Here is a 22690-nt window from a genome sequence, read left to right as displayed (position 1 = left end):
CGAACATTCTAGTTCGTTCGAATCCCGCCGGGGACTTCGACAGGGTGATGGACTTTCGTGCCTGCTGTTCAACATCGCGCTAGAAGGTATCATGCGGAGAGCCGGGTTTAATAACCGAGGTACGATTTTCACAAGATTCAGCCAATTTGTTCGCTTCGCGGATGATATGGATATTGTCGGAAGAACATTTGGAACGGTGACAGACCTGTACACCCGCCTGAAACGTGAAGCGACAAAAGTCAAGTGGTGAATGCGTCAAACACAAAGTACATGCTGATAGGCGGAACCGAGCGCGACAAAGCCCGCCTGGGAAGCAGTGTTACGATAGACGGGGATATTTTTGAAGTCCTTGTTAACGACTGATAACAACGTTAGTCGTGAAATACGGAGACGCATCATTAGTGGAAGTTGCGCCTACTATGGGCTCCAGAAGTAGCTGCGGTTGAGAAAGATTCACCTCCACACCAAATGTACCATGTACAAAACACTTAAGGACATATAGGAAGGAATCCCTGTCATGGCAGGGAAAATGGCTTCCTCACATATACAAACACATTTGCTGGCGGTTCACATTATTTCTCAAATTTTTTCACTTACCTATAATTAATCACTCCCAAATTGCTAACTGGATACTAGAACACCGTAATGTTACCATTAGTGTAGTTTTAGCAACTGCCAACTAGCAAAATTTCACGAATCGTGCTAATTTTCAGCACGAACGACGAACATTCCTTCGTTTGTTTACACTTTCTCTCCCGCGAGCGAAGGATACTTTTCGCCCAATTTTAACCAATCTACTACACGTAGAACACCATACTCGATTTACTTTCATTAATTATATATTGTAAAACACCTTGTTGTTCATTTCTGATGGATACAACTTGAAACTTTGCAGAACCGTGCTTAAAACAATCACCCGATCACAACTTTTCGTTTTTTTCATTTTTCTAATTTCAAGTCGGCTGCCCGCTTGCAGTGCTGTCAGGAATGTTGATGATTACGTACGGCGTCAAGCAATATTATTCAATCGAAATGAAAAAGACTGAAACTGATGCAGGGATGACTGGCAACGCCGTCTTATTAATTGCAATTTCACTATTACTAACATATAAGAGAATATTTTTGTGTACAACTACTTTCAAACAGAAATTTACGGATTCAACGGAGTTTCACCTTAAAAGACCGGTGGTCCTCTATGGACATGAAGCATGGACCATGCTGGAAGAGGACCTGCAAGCACTTTGTGTGTTCGAACGAAGGGTGCTTAGGACGATCTTTGGCGGAGTACAGGAAAACGGTGTGTGGCGGCGGAGAATGAACCACGAGCTCGCTAGGCTCTTCGGCGAACCCAGTATCCAGAAGGTTGCGAAAGCCGGAAGGGTGCGCTGGGCAGGGCATGTTGCAATACTACCGGACAACAATCCTGCAAAGATGGTGTTCGCGTCGAATCCGGTTGGCAAAAGAAGGCGGGGAGCACAGCGAGCGAGGTGGGATCAGGTGCAACAAGATCTGGAGAACGTGGGCCAAAGTTGGAAGACACAGCCATGGACCGAGTAAATTGGTGTAACATCTTTAACGAGGTTTTATCAAATTAATTGATGTAACACCAACTAAATAAATAAAATAATAACCCTCAGCTTGGTCTTGCTGAATAGCTGCGCGTTTACCGCTACGGCTATCTGGGCCCCATTATCATACATACATACATTGAAAATAACAAAGTGAAATATATAACATACAATAAATTTTGAAAATAAGAGGTATGGCATTGATTCATCCTTTCCTTATCTTAACTAGTACTCACAAGCCCCCTCAGCATCCGCTAAACCGCCTATGCACATTTGTTTAGCTATCTCTATCGCCAAATCGAGCCCGAAGAACAATGGATGGATGGCAGCGTCGTCTTGCTCTTAGGGGGTAGGTTGCAGAAAATTCGATACAATCTTTCTGTTGCTTCGATCTGCTGCCCAGCGGCCCCTGACTACTGGTGCCATTCTATGCCAGTATGTAGGTATCCGTACTGAAAATAGGTTAGTGCCAGAGGAGGAAATCTATCAACAGCCTCCTTCTTATTTTCACTCGGCTGAGTGGTTCTTCATTATCGCTCCTCCGGCTCCCGTTGCTGGCCACGCCGAGGGGTTCCACGCGCGGCGGAGTGAAATGATTTCGTTGACCCTCATGGGTGGTGGTGGCGATGTGATGATGGTGGGGTGTGGTTTCCGCCCCCTCCGGCTATCACTACTGGTGAGGGGCAGCAGCAGCGATGGGAATTCGAACTTAATTGTAGCTTTATTACATTTTCAGGATGCTTTTAAGGGAAATTGAGATACGTCCGGTGGTCGCGTGAAACAGAACCCCAGAAACAAGCGGGATGCAAAGGGGATGGGGACAATGAATTATTCCCTCGTACAATTGCAACAAGATATTTATATTGAAGCGAAATTTGTTCTAATTACAAGCTGTAAGTTGATTTTCTCTTTATATAATTAACCATATGTCTGTGCCAATAAAATAAAGTACGTTGCCTGTGCCTTGGGGTTGGATTTTCTCCAAATTCAAATTGTGGATACTTCGCAAAACCTTAACATTTTTATATGTATCACTTCAAACAATACATTAATTTCTTATATCAAGGTGTTGTGTGTTAGAGAACACTATCATCCTAATTTGGTAAAACTAACATTACACTGCGGAACACGTTTTTGTCTCCAGCACCAAAATACCGCTATTCACTTAATTAAGGGTTGCTGAATCCATTACCGTTTTCAGTAATATCATAGCACGTCCAGTTTTTGAGATATTGACTGTTGAAAATGCAAAAAATGACTATTTCAGCCAACTTGCATGCAAGTTTCCCAGCTTGTAAGGTAATATATTGGCTTAATTTGCCACTGAATTCAAACTTTATGTGTATAACAATACTTATCATCAAATCATCTTATCGTCAGATAGATTTTGCTCACAGTTTCGCGCGTGTTTTTGTCGCCGGAGATTTTTTTTTTTGTTTTTTTTTTTACGCGTATCGTTATGACCCTGGAGGGATCGGTTTTGCTTTTTACTGGTTATTGAGCAAAAATATTACTGCACAATCACAATCGACAAGCATTTCGCGAAATACTATTTATACTATAAATAAGCTATTGTTTTCTCTTTTGATTGCCGGCATTCAAAAGATTAATTTGAAAACGCTTAAACAACAAATATTTATGGTCTATCGCCAGCTTTCTAGGCGAATCCTGACAATATACCTTCCCCAACCTCCAACTCCGTAGCACTTATGAGGGTGTCGCTGAGTCGGTGGCCTCTCATTAAGTAAGTGCTACATCAACATTTCCTTCCCCTATCCCAAGTTACGGTAAAGATGGGCGTGGCCGGGAATAGCGATATTCATGCTTTTAGTTTTCTTGTTTATGATTTGAACAAGGTATACTCCCCTGCCTTGTTCTTGAAAGTAGTCAGGATGAGATTATTAAAAAGAAACATGAATGTTGCTAGTATCCAATCTACGAAGTATACCGTAACTACGCTAACGCTAACGCTAACGCTATAACAATACTTATCATCAAAGTTTGTATTAATTTCGATACGGAAAAGTTATTTTTCGATGGTTTAGAGAATTGTTGTATTTTGCCATATAGAAGAAACGAAGAATTTTGTATGGAAACTGCAAGCATGTTGAAAAAATCGGTTTAATCGAAATTTAATCGCGCAATTTTAATCAAATTATGTCTGAAATGAAAGTTCAAGTTCTATTTTGCATGTTTGGTGGATTAGATTACAAAAAAGTATGATAAATTGTACTTTAAATTTCATGTAAACATTAATAAAAGCAGTGTTTTGTACAACTTTGGCGACCTGTATCTAAAAATTGTGACGTGCTGGAACATTTCTGAGAACGGCATCAGATTCAGCAGCCCCAAATCTACTAGAGACACATAATTTGGTTCTTGAGACACGCAAACATGTCATTTTTGTTACGCTGTGTTATTTATTAACATTTTGTCAACAACATACTACATTTAATTTACCAAGCAGTTCAGAAACAATAAGTTTTGACATCCCTGAGGTAACTCAGGTAATTCAGATGTGAAAATATTGTATAATATTGGTCCCAAATTGCTGCCTTGGGGAATACCAGCTCTTACAGGAAGTCTTTCAGATCTGGAGTTCTGATAATTAACCTGAAGTGTACGATTTGACAGATAACTTTGAATTATTCTAACAATGTATGTTGGAAAATTAAAGTTTTTTTTAATTTTACAATCAAACCTTCATGTCAAATGTTTGCTCTATGTCTAGAAGAGCAAGACCAGTAGAATAGCCTTCAGATTTGTTGGAACGAATTAAATTTGTTACACGTTAATGTTGATGAGTGGTCGAATGTCTATGTAGGAATCTGAACTATTCATTAGCAAAAATTGAAGTTTTATTGATGTGGACCATCATTCTGTTCAAAATGTCAGCTTAAAAAAATGTTACTGATAGAAAAGAGCAATTGATTGGACGATTTCTACGGCAGGGTTTTCGTCCGATATTAAAATTTTACAACTTTAACATTTTCTATTTGTCAGTAAAAAAAAAACTACACCCCTTCAACAGGATGTTGATAAAACAGCACAGACAAAAGGTTAAGATTCGTTTCGTTGCTCTGGAGCAGAATCTCAACTGTCGTCGCATCTTTCGGTTCATTTGAAATTTGTCAACTACAACCGCTGTGCTCAGCGATCAGAAACTGCATTTCCGCACTCTTGCCTAATTGATTGTTTATTGCTTTTTAATTGAACTGCGTCTCGCAGATAATGAATTGAGTATCGCTCAATTGGATCGGTTGCCTTTCAGTCAGAGTGCAATTTCCCACGCTTCAGTTGATTCAGTGGATGGTGGGTGGAGTTAGAGTCAATGTCACTTACCTCCAAGTTACGATGGGATGCTCCCACTTCTGGCCCTGGATGACGAAGCGCCGATGCCTCCGATGCTGGAACTGAATCGGACTGAGACTGTTCGATGGCATAAAATCACGGGAGCTGGGCAGATCTGGAGCCCCACAGCGGGGCATCCGCATCAGCTCCAGCGTGTCTTGGTCGATTTTACCCGTCGGGTCCAGATTCGCAAAGTTCTGCAATGGGATGGAAGATTATAGAAAGGTAGACTTAGTGGTACTTGCAATAGAATAATGTAAAAATTCATTCATTCATTTATTTAGTTAACATCTGTACAGATAACACTGATTCACACGCCACAATACTCGGTTCGTGGCCGCATCTCTCCATCCTCGGTTCTGCTCCACGCTCGCCAAATCGATACGCACTTGATCCGCCCACCTAGCTTGCTGCACTCGGTACCAACCGGATCCGAAGCGAACGCCATCTTTGCAGGGTTTCTGTCCGGCATTCTTGTAACATGCCCCGCCCATCGTATCCTTCCAGCTTTGGCCACCTTCTGGATACTGGGTTCGCCGTAGAGTTGGGCGAGCTCGTAGTTCATCCTTCGCCACCACACATCGCCAAAGATCGTCCTAAGCACCCGACGTTCGGAACTCCAAGTACTTGCAAGTCCTTCTCGAGCGTCGTCCACGTGTTATGCCCGTAGAGGACAACCGGCCTTATGAGCGTTTTATACATGGTACATTTGGTGCGGGTGTGAATATTTTTAAACCGCAGCTTCTTGTGGAGGCTATACTGCCGTGAATCGCAAGTCAGTCCCATCTGTAAAAAGTAGGCATTGAGAAAGTGGGCTATGAAGTTTCCAAACTCGTTTTCCATACGAATATTCAAAAAATTTCAGAGGATTGGAACATGCTCAAATCTTAATAAAACTTTCACAATTTGCTTTTCACTATGGTATCTTTACGAGAAAAATATAAAGATGGTCAAACCATGGTTCATTTTTGTGTTACACGATGCAAAAATCTGTAGTGAGACTGATATGCGGTTACTTTTCATTATGGGACAATTTGACTTGCTGTTTTTTCCTATTTTTTTTCGAACAAATCTTGTTATCTTATTAGTGAAGCTGAAAGAGAATTGGAAGATATGTTGAAAACTGAACTCAACTCAATTTTGACGAAAATGCAGATGGGACTGACTTGCGATTCACGGCAGCATAGTAGGCACAACTTCCACAGATGATGCGCCTACGTTTTTCACGGCTAACGTTATTGTCACCGTCAGCAAGGATCCAAGGTAAACGAACTCGTCCGCCGCTTCGACCGTATCCCCGTTTATCGTAAAACTGCTACCCAGGCGAGCCCTGTCATGTGCGAGCATGTAATTTGTCTTGGCCGCATTCACCACTAGTGCAACTTTTGCTGCCTCGCGTTTCAGGCGAGTGTACAGGTCTGTCACCTTTTCAAATGTTCGGCCGACAATGTTCATCCGCAAAGCAAACAAAATGGCTGGATCTCGTAAAAATCGTACCCCGGCTGTTAAGCCTGGCTCATATAACACCTTTAAGAGCAATATTGAACAACAGTCACGAAAGTCCATCACCTTGTCGAAGTCCCCAGTGGGATGCAAACGAAATGGAGTGTTCGCCTGGAACCTTCACACAGTTTTGCAAACCTTCCGCTCTTATCAGTCTCGTCAGCTTCCCGTGAAAGCTGTTCTTGTCCTTGATTTTCCATAGCTCCACGTGGTCGATACTATCGTATGCGCCTTAAAATCGATGAAAAGGTGATTCGTTGGGACCTGGTATTCACGACATTTTTGGAGGATTTGCTGTATAGTAAAGATCTGGTCCGTTGTCGATCGACCGTCAAAGAAACAGGCTAGATAACTTCCCATGACAGATGACGGAAGATGATCTGGGTTAATACTTTATAGGACGCATTTAGAATGGTGATCGTTCATAAGTTCTCACGATCTAACTTGTCACCTTTCTTGTAGTTGGGGCATACTTTAGACTCCTGCCTTCCACTCCCACGGTAGCTGTTCTGTTTCCCAGATTGTGCCTATTAGCCAAATGGCCAGCCTCTTCGGACCCATCTTGATGAGTTCAGCTCCGATACCATCCTTACCAGCTGCTTTATTGTTCTTGAGCTGCACACTTCGAAAAAATCGTGTAATTTTGTGTCATATAAGACCGACATATTAAAGCGAGTCAAATGACACAAAATTAGGGTTGAACTTATTTTTACACGAGGCCATATCAAACAGATTTGTAAAATTACTCGGCATAAAGTCATTCTTGTAATATTACACGTATACGTATTTTCGTTGCCAACATAACCTCAATCAACAATGTTTGATATCGTAGCAGGAAAATCCAAAGGACCGTCGATATTTCTTCTGATCCGAAATAGTGCGCTGTAGAGAGAATACCTTTGCGAAAACTTCGCATATCTTCCACAATATCATGTGTTTAATGAGTGAAACTATATATCATGCACAGATTTCATGTCTATATTTCCGGCTTCCAGATCACTATACACCGAGACAATATTCTGCCATCTAAACACTCATCCCTTGATCGTCACAATTCCATTTCATTCGGTAGTAGTCCCAATGAATATTTATTTCTGTGTTCGATGCTTCCATATTGCGATATTGTTGAGCTCTGTTGTTCCGATGGCAGCAAGAAAAAATAATTCGTTTACGAGGAATGTAATCATTTTGTCTGACTGCAAAACATGGATGACGTTTGAGATCACTGGAGCTAACGTGGTTGTATCGCCGTTCTTGTAAATTTACAAGATTTATGCCTCAAAAATGAGTTCAGCATTTGAATATTGCGAGAATGTGTCAGAAATGTTTTAATGCTGATTTGACAAAGTTGATAATCGCGTTTATTTCTTATATGACGTAAAATTGAATCAGATTCCAATTTGCGTCATGGATCATTAAGTCAGATCTCGCCAATGTGTCACAGTCAAAATTGAGATTTTTTTAGTGTGTGGTGAATTGTATCCTTAACCTCCCTCAAAGTAGGGGCTGGTTGGTTTCTATCCTCCGCAGTACCGACGAAGGCATTTCCTCCATTGTGCCGGCCTTCATTGCCTGTGCTCTCAGCGCCATTTAGATGTTCGTCGACGTGCTGTTTCCACCTTTCGATCACCTCACGCTCGTCCGTCAAAATGATCCCATCCTTATCTCTGCACATCTCGGTTCGCGGCACGAAGCCGTTGTGAATTACGTTGAGCTTCTGATAGAACTTACGTGTTTCTTGAGACCGGCACAGCTGTTCCATCTCCTCACACTCCGTCTCCTCCAGGCGGCGATTTTTGTCCCGAAAGAAGCGGATCTGCTGTTGCAGCTTCCGTCTATAACATTCCACGTTCTGTCGGGTCCCTTGTTGCAGCATGACCACCCGCGCTACATTCTTTTGCTCCAGAATCTGCTTACATTCCTCGTCGAACCAATCGTTCCGTCGACTCCGTCCCACGTACCCGACGTTGCTCGCAGCTGCATTGTTAATGGCTCATTTCACTGTTCACCAGCAGTCCTCAAGAGGGGCTTCATCCAGCTCACCAGCTTTGATATATTGACTCGTGTATTCTGAATTCTGAAAGGTTTCCGAAGGACTCGATTTCTTCATTATCTTCTGGGAGAATGCTACCTCGTAAACATGTAGAAGATTTCTTGCAAGATTCTTGTTCCTAGATGTAACAATAAACGACTTTGAACAAAATTCTTATTGATTGATGAGTTTTTCTGAGGATTCCTTGAAAATCCTCATGAAATTGCAAAAAATATTGTACGCAACTCGGCGCAAAACTCGACATTTACAGCACTCGTCGTAATTATCCAACTCGGAAAGCCACGTTGAATAAACGTACGACTCGTGCTGTAAACATCTTCATTCTGATTAAACCTGAAGAATTTCTAAGGAACTCTGAAAGAGTATACGGGTGAATCTCGGTAGAATTCGTGGAGCTTTGAAAAAAAACTCTGGCTGGGCTCCGAAAGAATTCCCGACAGAACACCGAAGGCATTCTCGGTGGAGCTCTTGAGACTTTTCCGGAAGAACTGAAGAATTTTCGGTGGAGCTCCAGATGAACTTCGGAGGAATTGCTGAAGGGACTCCATAAAAAACTGTGGAATATTTCCGGAGGAAGTCTGAAGAAATATTCAGTGAAACTCCAGAGGAATTCCTGGAAAAAAACCCGGAAGAATTTTCTGGAGAAACTACAAACGAAGAAATTACTGAAGGAAATCCCGAGGAATAGCTGGAAGAACCAGGAAGAAAAAAATGAGGGAATTACCGGTGGAGCTCCGAATGATATCCCGGAGGAACTATGAAGGAATTTCTGGAGGATATCTAAAAAAAACTCTAGAGTTACTTCACAAAGGAAATCGAAAGGAACTTCGGAGTTATGGAAGAACTTTGCAGTAATTCCTAGTGGGACTCCGGAGGAAGTTCCAAGGAATTGCTGGATGAAATCCATAGGTACTGCTGGAGGAAATCCGAAGGAATTTTCGGAAGTAAGGAATTTCTGGAGAATTCCAGGGAACTCTGAAGAAAGTTTAGGAGTAACTCGTGAGAAATTCCCGAAGGAACTTTTGAGAATTTCTTGGAGAAACTCTGGAGTTAATAAATCTTCGAGCTGTTTTGTGGAATACCTATAAGTAGATGAAATACCGAATTTAGTGCTTTAGTTTAAACTCTAGTGGAATTAAATGGTATAGTATTAAATTCGGTTTTCATCTATTTAAACTCTGGAGGATTTCCCGGAGGAAATCTAGGAGAATTATCTGAGTAACACCAGAAGGATTACTATTGGGACTCCGGAAGGTTTCCGAGGAACTATTGGAGGATTACTGGAGAAACTCCGATTAAATTCTTGGAGAAACTGTGGCAAAAATCCGAAGGAATTCCCGGTGGAGCCGTACAGAAATTCCTCGGCGGATATATTCCAAGAATTCCTCCAAGAGCTCCTGTGGGATTTTCTCCAGGAATTTGTCATAGGATTTCCAATAGCAAGTCCTCCGAAAATTTCGTTCAGGATTTTCTCTGGGGATCTCATCCAGGAATTTATTGGAAAAATTCCTATGAGGAATTTCTTCAGAATTTCAGAGAGTTTTTCCGGTGATTTCCTCCAAGAATTAGGATTTAAACCAAGAATTTTTTTTTTCGGGGATTTTATCCTAGATATCTGTTAGGGATTTCGTCCTGGAATTTATCCTAGGATTTCCTACAGAAACTCCTCTGGTGATTTGCTCCAGGTATTCCTCCGGAGATGCTCTCCAGAAATTTGTCCGGAGATTTTTTTTTCCAGAAATTCTTCCGGGGATTTATTCTAGAAGCATCTCCAAAGATTTCATCAATAAATACCTTCAAGGATTCAATTAAGTAATTCCTTTGAGGATTTTGACAAGAAATTCTTTAGGGGATTTTTCAGAGAATTTAAAACAAAAATTACTCCGGGAAGCTCTTTGGAGTTTGCACCAAGATTTTCTCCGGAGATTTCTTCCAGGAAATCCTCTGGGAATTTAAAAGAATCCTCCAGGGATATCTCCCAACATTTACTCCTGGGATTTTCTCCAGGAATTTCTTTCAACCATTCATCCTGGTATTTACTGCAGGAATTTCTACAGAGATTCACTCCAGGAATTAATTTGGGTATGTATTTCCTTTAGAAATTTCTTCGTGGATTCCGTCCAGAAATTCTTCCGGGAATTTTCTCCGAAGATTTTTCCAAGAGCGTCTCCAGGGATTTTGTCTAGAAATTCATTAGGAAGTTCCTTCGAGGATTTTCTCCAGAAATTCCTTCGGAGACTTTTTCAGAGAATTTATCCGAAGATTTCTCCAAGGAGTATCTCTGGGGATTAGCACCAGGATTTTTTCCAGAGATTTTCTCCAGGAATTTCTCAGAGGATTTCCGATAGCAATTCCTCTGGCGATTTGGTCCAGGATTTACTCGGGGATTTCGTCCAGAAATTCATAAAGAAATTCATCTGAGGATTTTCTCCAGAACTCCTTTCGGGGATTTTTTAAGAGACATCCTTCACGAATTTCTCTTGGGATTTAAACCAGGAATTTCTCCGGGGATTTTTTGCAGGATTATTTTCTAGAAATTATTCAGAAATTCCTCCGAGGATTTCAAGTATTCTTCCGGCGATATCCCCAGAAACTCATCCGGGAATTTTCTCCAGAAATGTCCTCTGAAGATTTCGTCCAAAAATTCCTCCCGGAGATTTTCCCCAGGAATTGTTCTGGGGATTTCCGCAAGAAGCACCTCCGAGGATATTCTCCCGTAACACCTCCTGGGATTTCCTCCAGGAATTCTTCTGGGGATCTCGTCCAGAAATTCCTCTAGGATTTCGTCCAGAAACTGCTCCAAGAATTCTTCCGGAGATCTCCTACGGGATGTTCTCCAAGAATGTTAAAAGGATTTCATCAGCAATTACTCCAGAAATACTTCTGGGGAATTCGTCCAGAAATTTCTCCAGCGATATCATCCAGTAATTCCTCCGAGTATATCCTCCAGAAGATCCTCTGATGATTTACTCCAAAAAATCCTCCGGATTTTTTTCAAAGCATTCCTCAGGGGATTTTCCTCAAGAACTCTTCCAGGGATTGTCTTCATGAATTCCTCAGGAGTTCTGCAATAGCAATTCCTCCGGACATTTGCTCCAGAAATACCTCTGGGGTTTTCCTCAAGAAATTCCTCCGGAGATTTTCTCAACTAACTCCTTCTGGGATTTTATCCAGAGGTTTTTCCATAGAATTCCTCCGAGGATTTCCCTCAAGAATTCTTCCGGGAGTAAACTCCTGAAATTTCTCCGAGAATTTCAAACAATAATTCCATCGGGAATTTTAAGGATGCCCTCCAAGACCTCTTCGGAAATTTTCTCCAGGGGATTTATAATAGAACGAATTCCTCTGAGGATTTCCTCCAGGTATGCCTCGGAGATTTCTTCCAAGAACTTCTTCGAAAATTTCCGCCAGAGAATAATCCAGGGATTTTCTTCAGGGATTCCTCTAGGGATTTCATCCATAAATATTTGCGGGGATTTCTCCTAAGAGTTCCTTTTAAGGTTTTTACAAGGTTTTCCTCTGGGGCCGAGGATTTTCCTCAACGATTTCCACCAGAAATTCCTCCGGAGATATTTTCCAAGCTCCGGTGTTCCTCTATGAATTAATACGTAGTTCCTCCAGGATTTTCTTTTGAAGATTGTCCAGAATTGCTCTGTAGGTCCTCCAGCAATTCTTCCGGAGTTACTTCAGCAATTTCTCCTGAGTTTCTCCTGAAGCTTTGGAGGAACTTCGGAGGATATGCTGGATAAAATCAAAAAGAATTGCTGAAAGAATTCTGGAGGAAATTCTAGAGAAGAATCTTCGAAGAAATTCCAGGAGAAATTCTAAAAAAAAATCCTGTAGGAACTCTGGACAAAATCCTAGAGAATCTCCAAAAGAAATCCTGGAGGAACTATGAGGCAATTTCTGAAGGAATTCAGGAGGCGTTGCTGGAGAAACTCCGGATGTGTTTCTGGAGGAACTCCGGGGTAATTGCTTGACAAATTCCGGGGAAAATCCTGGAGAAACTAAGAAGAACATTCGAAGCAATTTCCACCGTTGGGAAGAAACTCCGGAGGAACTTTCCAGAAATTCTAGAGGAATTGCTGTAGAAACTTCAGAGGAATTTCTGGAAGCAATCCAGAATAATTTCTGGTGGAAATCTGGAGGACGTTGCTGGATTAAATCCAGAAGAAATGCCAGAGGTAATCCGGAAGAATTTGTTAAAGGATTTAAAAAAAATCTAGAGGAACTTTGGAGGAATTCCAGGCGGAAGTATAGGTAAACTTACAGAGAAACTTTTGAGAAATTTCCTGAGTAACTCTGAACAAACTCCCGGAGGTAATGTAGTGAATGTTTCGAAGCAACTTCAGTAGAGCTCCTATAGGAACTCTGGAGCATTTGCGAGGAATTACAGTGAAACCCCCATGAGTCGATGTTCCATTATTCGATATCGACACATGGAATCATATAAAAACGAAAATTTCATGGTGACTATGATGGTCCCCTCAAATTTATCAGTCGAAAACTTTTTTAAATTGTTCTGCATTGAATTGTACATTACTTTACACTCGATGAGGTTGATTTTTTTTTATTAGTACCTCTAAAACATCTACAAAAAAATGTGTAGACTGGGGCTCTATCATTTCCAAGTTGACAGAACAGGATTCCATTGAAATATTGGCATTCTTGCACAAACCACATAATCCCAAGTGTGATTATAACAAAATACCAGACGGGTTCTGGACAGATTTCAAAGCAGGATTTATAAATCCAAGGCTCAAGTGACCAAGGGTCAAATTTCCGTGAAATCTTAATTGATATAAGTATTATAAGTCTTTATTGTTCATCAGGATTCCATAACAATCTATTTGAAATTCTTGGTAACATCCCAAATAAGCTTTTGTTGAGAATTATAGGCTTCTAGAAGATATCTTGGCAAAATGTTCTAAGAATTCGTCTTTTGATTTCTCAGAACATTTTCTGAAAAATAAAACTTTAATTTAATAGACAAATCTTATAAGTTAATTTTACGAATATTATTAGAATTATTGGATGTTTCTCGGAAAAAAAAATATTCGAAATATTATTGGTTGTTGGAAGAGATGCTAAAACAATTCATTCAAAATATTAAGTACTAAGTAGTTGCCCTTGCCTCTGTGTCAATAAAACATGAACAACTTTTAAGGAATAACCTAAAATTTTATTTTCATTTATTTAACAACTCTTGTAAAATTACGCAATGTCTTCTAGAATATCTTTAAGAGTAGGTGTGCACGTGTGCACTACATTGAAATTTCAAAAAAAATATTCGGTTCAATATATCGATTAGTTTCTGCAGATTCATCTCTGGAATTTTATTAGGAAATTATTGAAAACCTTCTCATGATAACCTCCGTGCTATTTGGCAGCTATTCCTAAAAATGAAATTGAAATTAAGCGACAATAATAAACTCACCTGAAACAATCGCACCGCTTCCTGCAGCTGCTCCATTGTCCGTAAATTGCCCGTTTCGATGTTCGACTTGGGCAAATAACCAAACTCCATCAAGTAGTTTTGCTGAAATGGACAGAAACAAAAGAAAAAAGAAAAAGAACGTCATCAATCGAGCGAACGAAGATTAGAACCGTTTCCGGAATGCAATTCAAATATTCATGACACATCCGAAGCACGGATTGATTGGTCGAACACAGAAAACGACTTCCATGCGTTCCTCCCTAGAAGCCAGGTAAAATTTTACGATCCTATTTCCATTGCGTTTACATCACAAGAGATCAGATTTTGATTATTCTTCTGCTTCTTCCTGCTAATTCTGAATTCCAAATGTGTACCCCCGCCCGAATCTTTTAACATGAAACTGACCCGTTCTAAATTGACCCCACCCCATTCTTCGAGCACCATGGGTCAGGAAATGTTACAAACCTAAAAAAGATCGATCCTGCCAGGAGTCGAACCTGGAATCTTCTGATCCGTAGTCAGACGCGTTATCCATTGCGCCACAGGACCCTGTTGATCCGCTAACTATCTACACAGCAAGGAATTCTACACCAGTGAAACAAAAAAAGCTGTCATGCGCACAAAATGCTACACATGAGGGGAAATGAACTGTGGCTGATGATTTCGTAGTGCATGTGCAGAGCGAAAGAGAGCTGAAATATTTCAAAACGAGCTTGGAACCCTCTGCTGATACCAACACGCTACGCTAGACACTGTGTGTAATCATATCCGTGCAACGGTTAACGTTATTGAAAGGCGGAACACATGGAATATAAAACCATAAATATGGAATACTAATTGATATTGAACACACCTAGGTACGAACTTGACTAAACGTGTTCATCAATATAAACTCCATTTGATTGCTAGACTCTAACGAACACAATCAATGCCAATCTACGAAACATCAAATTAAAAATATAAAAAAAACTAGACTTGAATTATTGATAGTTTGTGAGAAATCAGCTGATACCGGCATCACTGAATTCAAATGCTCGCTCTCGAGAGGTAGACAAATTCATTTGTCAAACGACACACACTGAAACAGCATGGCTTCACCCCAACAAGAGGCAAACATGTCGATAATGAAGAAAATCGTTTCCAAGTGAACGCCAGAGATGTATTAGAGCTTCACACTCGCATGTTTTCACAGTCGCTTCGCTACACCATTCAATTAGCATCGGGGGAGCCTCAACTACCAAGCAAATATGTTTTTATTTCTAGCTCAGTATAAATTAATGAGCGGTCAGTAGAATGGCAATAGCATCACCATAATATGAAAGATACACCCGGTACTGGTCCTATTGGAATAGTTTATTCTTGTTAGAACTAAACTTGATTTCTGAAATATTTCAGTTTCTGCGTCTTTATGCGAAAAACTGTGGCCTGATATACTGTGAAACGACAGTTGCTAATCTTTATTTCCTAAGATCAAACGTTATTTTTTTAATTTATTGATTGATTTCTACGGATAAATTATTTCAGTCCATTTTTTATCACCTTCCGTACTTGCATGTTTGAGCTTTCATATAAACCCTGATTGGTAACTGATTGATTACTTGATATGATGTATGCGTTATCTATTATGTAACAGGTATCTTCAAATGCTCAAGCGTCACAAATCCATTCTAATCATATGAACCCTTTATTGACCCCACAATATCGTTTTGTTATAGCATTTTATTATGGCTTGCTTGACTTGCCGTCACACTCCACCTCACCCTGTCCTCAACAAAAAAGAGAGGATGTCAGAAGTGGGGTTCGAACCCACGCTCCCTTACGGGAACCAGAGCTTAAATCTGGCGCCTTAGACCGCTCGGCCATCCTGACTTGTGTAAGACGGGGTGATTACAGCGGTACAAGAATCCAACATCGATTCCATCGCTGATCCCGTACCGCTGTAAATGAAACACACGCAAATTCGGAAATTCGGAAAATGCTTTGGGAGTCAACCCTCCCACTTTAGCCGCACGGGAAAGGCCAAATGAAAGGGAAATTTATCTAATGGAACTATATAAAGATGATTTAGGGCGAAAGTAACGGGGCAGATTGAGTTCGCGTTGAGTCAACAACAGTGTTGGTTGACGATGGTGGGTGCGGAGGATAGTTTGGAATCCTTTCGCTCGCCTAGCTACAGGGTGGAGAAGTGTCGCCACTAGGCTAGACACTAACGTGCATCGTACTTTTTCCGCTTTCGTCTTTGTCCGTCCCAACGAACGTCTCCGAGAAGTTGAATCATTCATTGGACAGACATAATAAATTACTTTCTTTATTGAATTGATTCTGTATGCGAAGAAATTGAACTAGGAAGGGTTGTAACCAGTTTCATCACGTTTTTTTTCGGATTTATGTGTCTATAACACGTAGTGTTAAAATGCAAATTAACTAATAAAATTCATAATCACATTACTCTAACGGCTCCAACTATTTTTGTAGCATAATTATTGATTTTTTAATAGTATGAAGGTTTCAAATAAAAAGCATTTTTGGTTTGGGAATAGTATAAGTTAAGTTTTGGAAGCATTACGAGAAATCTTCCATTATTTTCAAGTATGAAGAAAAAACATCCAAAACTTTTTTGCAATCTACTATTGATGACACGTAGGCTTCGTCCTTTGGTGGAGAGGCCCGTGTCATTCGCAAACAAAGCTTTTTGACATCACTGAGATAACTCACCTGTTAAGTCACCTGTGAAAATATTGTATAATATTGGCCCCAAAATGCTGCCTTGGTGAACACCAGCTCTTGCAAGGTGTCTTTCAGACTTGGTGTTATGATAATTAACCTGAAGTATACGATTTGACAGATAACCAATAGAAAATTTGATATGAAATATGATATGTTATGCTCGAAAATACCAGAATAACGTTCTTGGCAGTAGCAATATTATGAATTGTTTTAGTAACTGTACCAAGGAACAAGGATTTCTCCAAATATTAGTCTAATATGCCATCGTTTTTTACATAATATTAAAGAAATTTCTCTTACTTGATCAGGAATTACACCTTAAATTACGCTTTAGAAGTTATACATTTTAAGAATCATCCATCTTCTGCTCATTAAAAAGTTCGCCCTGTTCATTTTCCTTCAGATTAATTTCTTCTTTCTTTAAGAAATTGATCCTGATAACTCTTTTGGAACTTTGCCTTTAATTACTTCTTAGAGTATTTCAGAAATCTATTTCCTTACAATTTACTCTGGAAATCCTCGATGAATTTCAACTTGCGACTGATCAAAAAGTTTGTTCCGAAAAACCTGTCACAACTTCGAAAATTCTTCCAGAATTGCTATTATCCTTCTGGAATTTAGAAATAATTTACACCGAACCAGGAAATTCATTAAAACATCTCGAAGCTTCATCTAAGACAGTAATTTCACAAGAAATTACTCTAAGAGCCGATTTATTCACCCCCGCTTAGGCCTTTTTTTCTCCTCATCTGTAGAGCCTTTTAACCACTGCTCCCATTATTTAGGAATATTGTGGTATGACCCATATTTTATTTGGCTCAACTCGTTTTATAAAGTCTATTACCCTATTAGGACTACCTTGTCAAATTTCCAAGGGCTCCAATAACCTTTTTCCAAATGTTAACATTCTTCGATTAAGCAATGCTCCGCAGTTGCAGAGTAAATGCTCAGCAGTTTAGTTTTCAGCTTGACAAAAACGACATTCAGAGGATTAGATTTTTCCTATCTTTTTAGGATGATACTTACTTCGGCAGTGGCCGGTCATCAGGCCAGTTATTACCCTAAGATTCCCTTTATTAAGATTCAATATAGTCTTGGATGTATCCGTGGCATTCCAATTGGATTCTACCATGGACATTTCCCAATTTTTCAGTTTCATCCTGAGAGTGCACTCAGAAACACCACAGAACGGTTCAGGGCCAACAAAGCTCGAAGCTGCACTGCATCCTGTCCTGCTAGATTGTCGGCGATTTCATCCCCCTCAACCCCACAATGGCCGGGCTTAGGCCTTAAACCTAGTTTAATCATATTGGTTAACGTGGTTTACTGATTAAGCGAAGGTGAAGAAATCAGCCCTAATGGTATTTTGCAGTAATTTGCTTTGAGTGGTTTAAAGATATTCATAGTAATTTCTATAGAAATTCTTCAAGGAAGTTTGTAAAATTCTTCAGAGTCTGGGAGGAATGTTTAGAAATTTTCTCAAGGATTTTGTGCGAATTATGCTATGAATCACTCCAAAAATTATATAAATAAAGACCTTATACCGGTTCCTGCAAAAATATCTCAAAGTTTTTCCTCCAGTGTTTTTTTTTGTTCCAATAATGTTTTTTAGAAATTCATTCTGGAGTTATTTAGGGATTTCTTTAAAAGTTCATTAAAATTCATGAAAACAAAATTAATAATTTTCAAGAGTTTTAAGAACTCAACCAAGTACCAGAAGCTAGTGTTGTGTTGTAATATCCTCCAGGTATTATAACACAGCTTATCTGAAACATCTCGCGTTGGTTTCTCAACGAATTAATACTGTGACTTCCCTAGAATATGTTTCTCAGACATTCTCCTAATATTGAGACAGGAATTCTTCCAATGATACATTAGACGAATTCCATCCAGAATAAGTCGAAAATATGAAAAACCGTGCTCGATAATCTTCGATTGCACATGTTTTTGGCATGGTACAATAAGTTTTTCCATAGAAAAATCGATCATTTTGACTAAAGAATAACTTTTGAAAAGGCCTTTGCGTTTTTATCATGCCATTTATTTGAAAAAATCTAACTACAAAACTGTTGTTTTTGGAGAAAAATGTTTTATGTAGAAGTTGTAGTGAACCGTTTTGACTACAAGAAAATAATATACACGGGAAAATATTTTACGTTTTCTCATTTAAAAAAACAAAAATAAATCTTATATTTTAAATTACACAAAAACACCCTTTTCATTTTATTTTTTAATATTCAGATGTTTGGGACAATGTTTAATAATGGAGAAATGTTTAACAAAAAAGTTTTTCTAAGAACATCTTTTAGTTAATTTTCAAAATTTTGATTTTTGGCCAAAATAATTACGTTCGGATAATACAATAAGAGTCTTGAAATTATTCTAAACCATAATAATAATCATGATCATTTTTCTAGATGTAGCCATATTCGAATTCAATGCAAAAAATATTAATTCGGTAACTGAATAGGCCATTTTCACTAGTTATTCGCGATTCTTCATCAAGAAAAATAAGTAAGTGAAGATAAATATGGTTTATACTCTCAAACACGTATTGTTCTTGATGGAAAATCGCAATTATCTAATGAAAATGACCTATTTTATTATTAAAATATTTTTGCGTTGTTTTTTCTTAGATTTAGAAAAAAAACTGGATAGATGCTTATAGAATTCCTTTAAAAAGCATTTGCAGTATTCGTAGGACAAATTAATAGAGAAACTTCTGGATAAATTCTTCAGGAATACTTATAGAAATATGTAGAAATCTTTGGAAAAAACTTTAGAAAAATCTTCATAGTCAAAGGAATGTCAAAAAAATTCCTGAAATAATAAATGTTCAAATTTTCTAAGGAAATACACATAGAAGTAATTATATGAACCTCTGAAGGAGTATTGGTGGTTTAATAGTAATTCTGGATTTTTGGAATAGTTATTGTTGACAATATGAAAAGAAACCTAAAAATAAGGCCAGAAACAATTTTTGAAAGAATATTATAAGAATTTTCACCTCTTTTTTTTTCAGAGATATCCCCGAGAAAAAAAGAACTCTTGGAGAAATCCATAGATGCAATTCAATAAGAATCACGAATAAAATTTCTACAAAGAGAACGAAAATGAAAAAAAAAAACATGATATAAATCTGCAACATGTATGGCGCAAAGTCCCAGAAAAAGTTCTAGCAGGAATGCTTGAAGAAATATTTTGGCGATACTCCAAGAAACTCCAAGAAAATAATTTTGAATTGATTCCTGAAATAAGCGTTGACAGTATCCCTCAAATTCCTAGAGAAATTCTGAGTGTAAAACCTGAAGAAATTCAAGAGGAAATATTTGAAAGAATCTGATGAGAAATTCAACGTATAATTAAGGGAAATCTTATATATATACGTAGAGGAATCCAGGAAAATTTACTTGAGAAATCTTTGGAGTAGTTTAAAACGGAATCATTGCAATGAATGTTAGTCTATTATTCATGAACTCATGCCGTATGATTATTAGACTCTATGACTCTACCCCGAACGCCACTACCCCGAAAGCCATTGCCTCGAATGGATCATTACCCCGAAACGCCATTACCTCGAATGCATAACATTTTGAAACCAATTCTCTTTAGAAGCTGGGAAGATAATGGTACGGTTCCTCATGAAAATATAAACGGCTTTGGCTAAACAAGGTATTTTAAAAATATGTTATGTGGCATTTCAACTAGTTATTATTGCTTTGCCAAACGATTGGAGGAAAGATGGTGGGTAGAATGAACATGAGATTTTGATTCGTTTGGTAGATTTCAATATCGTCGAACTTGAAAAAAAAATGGAATTTTTTTTTTAAGACAAGCATAGAGCTTGCTTTTTAGTAAATACTAAGTTACGTTTGGCTTTGTCCTCTAGTGCTAGTGAGATTCACACAGCCTCACTGTAATGCTCTGAAGAACAGCCTATCTCAAAAACCTCCTATAAGACACCTGACAGTTTTAACACAAGAAGAGAAAGTAGGGAAAATTTCTGAGTAAAATTATCGCAGGATTAACTTTAATGAAAGTTTTAAGGAAGCCTGCTTACATATGAAAGTATTAGTGGCTATTTTTTTCTTACGACAACTCGGAAAAAAAGTCTATTTAAAAAAGAAGAGCAAACATCTGATAAAATGCTTGGAGCTATGGCGTGAACAATCACTGTAAAAACGTGATTCTATAGCACACCTAATGTTCATAAAAAACCCAATTTTTTGATAACGAAAATTGAAAAACGATCACCAACAAAAAGCCAACATAGCGGTGAACGCACAGCTTTTCAGCAATACCATATTGGAAGTGATGGGTTAGGATTCCTCCGATCGATGATCTTATTGCATTATCAATTTTCTTGACTTCACTGGGCATAGAGGCCCAAAAAAACTTCAATTGAAGGAAAAAGAAGATAGTTTTCAACAGGTTCTGAAGAACAGCTGACTTATGAAAGAAGGAGAAAAAAGGATAAAGAGGCAATCTTTTATTACAGTATCGTCAATATTTTTGCCCGCAAAACGAAATACTGCAGTACATCTCATATTATTCGAGGTAATGGCTTATTCGGGGTAGTGACGTTCGGAATAATGACCCATACGGGATAATGGCGCTGGTAGTAACTCATTCATACATAACTGGAAGGAAAACTAAGATTGTATCCTGAAGAAATTTCTACAGGATTCACGAGACTTTTTTTGACAGATTCCGTAGAGAAATAGTTCAAAAAACTATTTTAGAGATGCCTGCGTCAATTTGGGAGTAATTTAAACAAACAATGGTGGGATCTATCCTAAGAATCCTTGGTGTAACTGTATGAATTTATTATGTCTTGTGTCAAGAACTAGTCAGGGTTAGATTTTTACCAATAGATTGCTTGTAATTTTTTCTAATATGAAGTTTTAAAACCGTTAATAGGCATGTTAGCATGTAATTGGCAAAGAAATCTCTCAACTAATAACTGTGGAAGTGCTCATTGAATACTACGCTGAAAAGCAGGCTCTATCCCAGTGAGGATGTAATGCCAAGAAGGCATGTTATTCAGAAAACAAATTGAACATAGACGATTTTGGACTACTTTTTACGAACTGTGGATGAAAAAAGAGAGAAAATTGACTGTGAAGTTTTTCCAGCAATTTTTCATTCCGTACGAGTTGTATGGGTTCAAAAAAAAACTCTTCCATCTTCTACTAAGCACAGTATGGCCATTAAAAAATACGAAAAACGTCATATCATGTATTCTGGTAGTTTTTTTAGAGAAAATGTGAACGAAATAAAAATATTATTCATTATTTGTATTGTTAAGTCTGTTCAGACTCAGTTTTTCGCTTTGGATATGATTTTTATCAATTACTTTCACCTCACTAGAGAGGAATTCGCATACCTTTAAATTTTATCATGCGGTATCGAGCCAAAGGATACAGCCTAGTGGAATTAAATAGTATATTACTGAATTCGGTTTTACATTCACTTATGTAATTTTTTGTTGTTGTAAGTAAAACTGACATGAAAATACCATTGGAAAGCTTAAGAACAGTAGAATGTTTGTGCTTCTTACATGGAACGAATGTGATGATTTAAATACATAATATTGGAAAAAAAATACCAAAGGAATTGAAATTCAAGTGTCAAACCCTATCGAAAGAAACGGAATTCAACCCCGCCAACCAGTCGACCTAGCTGCTAATAAAAATCAATTTATAGCAATTGAATTAAGGGGCGCTGGCTCTCGATTGCGGTCGGTGTACAATTCATTTACCCGTCGTCGTCGGGGTTCAACTTTGCAAGACTATATGGATGCGGAGGCACCTTACAAACAGCTGGCCGACCACCAGTTGATTGCTTCTGCGGCGGCGACGGTCTATTTACGAACAAGTCGCAAAGTGAAAAGTGCCATTGCAACGAACATCACACTGATGTTCGAACGCCGGAAGTTTCGGCGATTCCTTTTGCTGCTCGCCCGTCCATCGCCGGAGAAGGATTGCCACAATTGCCAGGAAGAAACACGGACAGCGCTTGAAAAGAAGAATGGTAGCCAACGATAATTGA

At 38.8% G+C, this 22690-nt stretch overlaps 1 protein-coding gene and 2 non-coding genes across 3 annotated transcripts in view; all 3 read right to left on the bottom strand.

Moving 5' to 3' along the window:
* Positions 1-4906: 4906 nt before the first annotated feature.
* Positions 4907-22690, bottom strand: part of LOC5566602 (matrix metalloproteinase-2) — a 269084-nt gene continuing 251300 nt past the window's right edge. Inside the window, exons 2-3 of the mRNA XM_001650948.2 lie at positions 13913-14014; positions 4907-5116 (exon numbers count right to left, since the gene is read on the bottom strand). Coding sequence (XP_001650998.2) covers positions 4907-5116; positions 13913-14014 — 312 coding nt within the window. The remainder of the gene's footprint in view (positions 5117-13912; positions 14015-22690) is intronic.
* Positions 14389-14461, bottom strand: Trnar-acg. The gene has a single exon. It is a non-coding gene; the product is annotated as a tRNA-Arg (tRNA).
* Positions 15698-15781, bottom strand: Trnal-uaa. The gene has a single exon. It is a non-coding gene; the product is annotated as a tRNA-Leu (tRNA).

This window comes from Aedes aegypti, chromosome 3 (assembly GCF_002204515.2).
Source record: "Aedes aegypti strain LVP_AGWG chromosome 3, AaegL5.0 Primary Assembly, whole genome shotgun sequence".
In the NCBI taxonomy this organism is placed as follows: domain Eukaryota; kingdom Metazoa; phylum Arthropoda; class Insecta; order Diptera; family Culicidae; genus Aedes; species Aedes aegypti.
Note: the sequence above shows the minus strand (reverse complement) of the source record. Positions and strands in the feature narration are given on the sequence as shown.